The 3,567-nt window shown below is 26.7% G+C and overlaps 1 protein-coding gene across 1 annotated transcript; it reads right to left on the minus strand.

The window, feature by feature from the left end:
- Window positions 1-1,023: 1,023 nt before the first annotated feature.
- LOC145007966 (uncharacterized) lies at window positions 1,024-2,366 on the minus strand. The gene has a single exon (XM_078966576.1). The coding sequence runs from the start codon at window positions 2,184-2,186 to the stop codon at window positions 1,314-1,316; it is 873 nt and encodes a 290-aa protein (XP_078822702.1). The 5' UTR covers window positions 2,187-2,366; the 3' UTR covers window positions 1,024-1,313.
- Window positions 2,367-3,567: the final 1,201 nt, after the last annotated feature.

Genomic DNA, 3,567 nt, shown 5'->3' on the forward strand with positions numbered 1-3,567 from the left:
AATAAATAAACATATTCTGTTAGAATGTCCGAATTAAAATAGTTATAATTTGTAAAATCGGATTTTTAAAATTAATAGAATATATGATCCCTTAAAATATGAAATTTTCCTTTATTAAATCTATATTAATTGAATAAAATACCCTTGTAATTAAATTAGATGATATTTTACAATTATATTTAATTCAATAATATATATTAATCATTTTCTTAAAATAAGTAAAATTGATTGGCCCATAGTTATTAATACAATAACACAATAATTACTTTGAATAGAATAACATATATATATATATATATATATATATATATATATATATATATATATATATATATATATATATATATATATATATATATATATTCACGTGTTGTGCATGATTAATATAATATGATAAAAAAAAAAGTTATATATCATATTAAACTATATTTGAAAATGGTGTCGTATATAACCAAAAATAAATAACATTTTGTATATGATTTGTCATTTAACTTGGAAATTATGTTTAAAATGTATCAATAGGAACGAGTGTTGTAGGCGAACATGTTTTTTATAAATTATACCTCCAATGACATCTACTGTCATCTTCTCCAATTAATTACTCCTATGACGTTAACATATTTTTTTGCCATTGAACACAAACTTGAAATCATTGTTGTCATTGAACATGGTTTTAAAATCAATTATTGCGTTTAAGAAAAAATCGTTTTTACGTACCCATGTTCAAAAAAAACGTTTGTGTTTAATTATCTTTAAGAATTTTTTTGCAAATAATATCTTCATCTCCAAAAATATGTTGCATTCATTTTGTTTTTGGAATCATGTTTACGAAATCATTTTTACAGGTGTGTTCAAGAAATTATTTTTTTTAGATCATTTGTTCTTCTCCGAAAAGATATCAAAACTGAGATGTATAATAGGCCATTGGAAAATTCACGGTGGCCGGAGATTTAACGGAGATGTCTGGATCGTCGGAAACCAGTCAACGCTAAAATACCTAGTAATTAACCATAATTATAAAGAAAAACGCTAAATTCATGAAAATTTCATTGATATGTTCAATTAATCATCCATAAAAACCTATCATCAGATTATATATATTAAATAATCCACAAAATAAATACACATAACATGACGATATTAACTTAAATCCGCACCATACACATCGGTATTATTTAATGACCCGTGAAAATTTAGTCCTCAGCTCCCAATATAATCACAAACAACGGTCTTGATAACACATTCTGGATCAATAGTTATTCGCTGACGATTACTATTAATGAAAATTGTGAAGATAATCGCCATTTTTATGTTTAAGATATAACCACCGGCCGAAACAAACTCCAGTTTCCTATTCCCTTGTTCCCGTTTCCACCGTCTTTGCAACTCCTTAACCTAAACTCAGTCGACTCTTGATCGAACGAGTTTGCTGCTACCCGAGTTGGTCGTTTTGAGTTTGAGTTACGTCCATCTACCTCCCTCCACCACCCACCATCTTCCACGTCACCATCACAAGATTCTTCTTCACCACCTTCCTTTTTCTTATTAGCCCTCCCAGTTTCAACATTTTCACAACAGTCCTTCGACAGAGACAGCTTAAGTCTCCCATCCGTACGTTCTGCTTCAAACTTTGTACCACAGTCAGAAACACTCACAGCTTTGATTACCAACCGGCCACCTTCCCTGTGAGGGCTCACTTTCACAGTACCATCTGAGCCACTAATAGAGGTCAACGGCGGCGGAAAGCCTCCACGGTGGCTCCGGCTAGCCACTTTCCGGTATAAATTCCTAGCTTTTGACCGAAACATCTCTCTCTCCTCCCAGTTAAGCTCATCACTGCTTTCACTCACATCACTCCCAGTTTCAGTACCTAAACTCTCCGTACACATTTCTAAGCTCATCGTACTTAATGTCGAAGCAGAACGCTTCACCATTGGATGAACATAAACTTCTTCATTTTTAAAATTACTATTGGAAGACGGGTTTTCAAGAACATTAAAAAAACTAAACCCATTGTTCTTGCTAACTCTCTCACCATTTTTGTCGTCTATCACAGAATTTGCTTCGGTATTCGGTTTTTGATGCAATTGGGAAGGTTTTGAAGACGATTTGTGCGTTAAAACCGTTGATTCTGTTAGAGGAGGTTCCAGGCAAGATTGCAAACCTTGACACACTGCGGAGGCCATTTGATCACAATGTTGATCGATAGAACAGAAAAAAACAGAATAAAATTTGTTTTTTTTTTCCAAGAAAAATTTAAAGAAACTTTTGGGTGCTCGAAAATAAAAACTTTATGAGGAACTGAAGAAAACCCAAGTTGTCTTGGAGTGGGAAATTAGTAGCGTTTGTGGGTTTTGGAAAGGAGAGTAATGGGAAAGTATGAGAAAAGGAGTAAAGGGGTGGAGGGTGTATTTATAGAAGATTAGTGCATGTGAAGTCTCTTTTTCCAAAGAGATGCCACTAGAATTTATTCTGTCATTTTTTTTTCTTAACCACTATATTCGATATTTTTACGTAATTACAGTAATATTCAATTAATTAATAAAATACAGATTTTATAATTTGTAGAATGTAAGTGATTTTAACAAAATATCCCAATTATAATGCGTTTTTTATATTTACGTTTTAATAGATCACCTTATAGTATTAAATATTAAAAGGCATTTCATTTTCTCAAATATATATATATATATATATATATATATATATATATATATATATATATATATATATATATATATATAAATTTTAAATTTTAAATTTATAAGAAAAAAATAAAATGTTTACTTATTAAAATTAAAATTCTTATTTATCTTTTAAATTTAAATTAAAAATTTTAACAAATAAATAACTAAAATAAATAGATTCAATTTAAAAATTTAGAAACTATAATATATATATATATATATATATATATATATATATATATATATATATTAATTGATTGGATATATATATTTATTATTACATTTAAGTATTATATGAATTTAATAAAACGAATAAAAAACCATAAAATGATATATTTATATAGTTTTAATCTAAATTTACCATAACTTGTAAGATAATGTATAATGTATAAGAAGATGAAAAATATCAAAATTATTTTCATTTATCACTAATAATGATAATGATGTATTTAATTCAATTATGATTAAAAAAATTGATATCACAATTTGACCTAGAAAAATTATTATTTCTTAAAAATAGATAATTTTCTTTATATCGACACTTTTATATACTATGATTTCTTAAAAGTATATGGTATTTATTGTTATAAAATATAATATTGAGATTGTTTCCTCGTGTATTTTTATTATAGACAATTTTTTTTCAAAATAATAATTTTCACTGATAAAATGTATGCAAACAAAATAATATTCATTAATAAAATGTATTTGGCTCATCTGATTTCTTTTAGATTGAAATGTATAGGTACATCGTATAAAAGTTGTTTATATATATATATATATATATATATATATATATATATATATATATATATATATATATATATATATATATATATATATATATATATATATAATTTATGTTTTAGAAGGGTTATAT

The sequence above is a fragment of the Lactuca saligna genome, chromosome 8, assembly GCF_052625555.1.
Source record: "Lactuca saligna cultivar CGN05327 chromosome 8, ASM5262555v1, whole genome shotgun sequence".
NCBI classification, from domain to species: domain Eukaryota; kingdom Viridiplantae; phylum Streptophyta; class Magnoliopsida; order Asterales; family Asteraceae; genus Lactuca; species Lactuca saligna.

Coding starts and splice junctions, on each gene's coding strand:
- LOC145007966 (XM_078966576.1), bottom strand. CDS start 2,186: ATGGCCTCCGCAGTGTGTCAAGGTTTGCAATCTTGCCTGGAACCTCCT.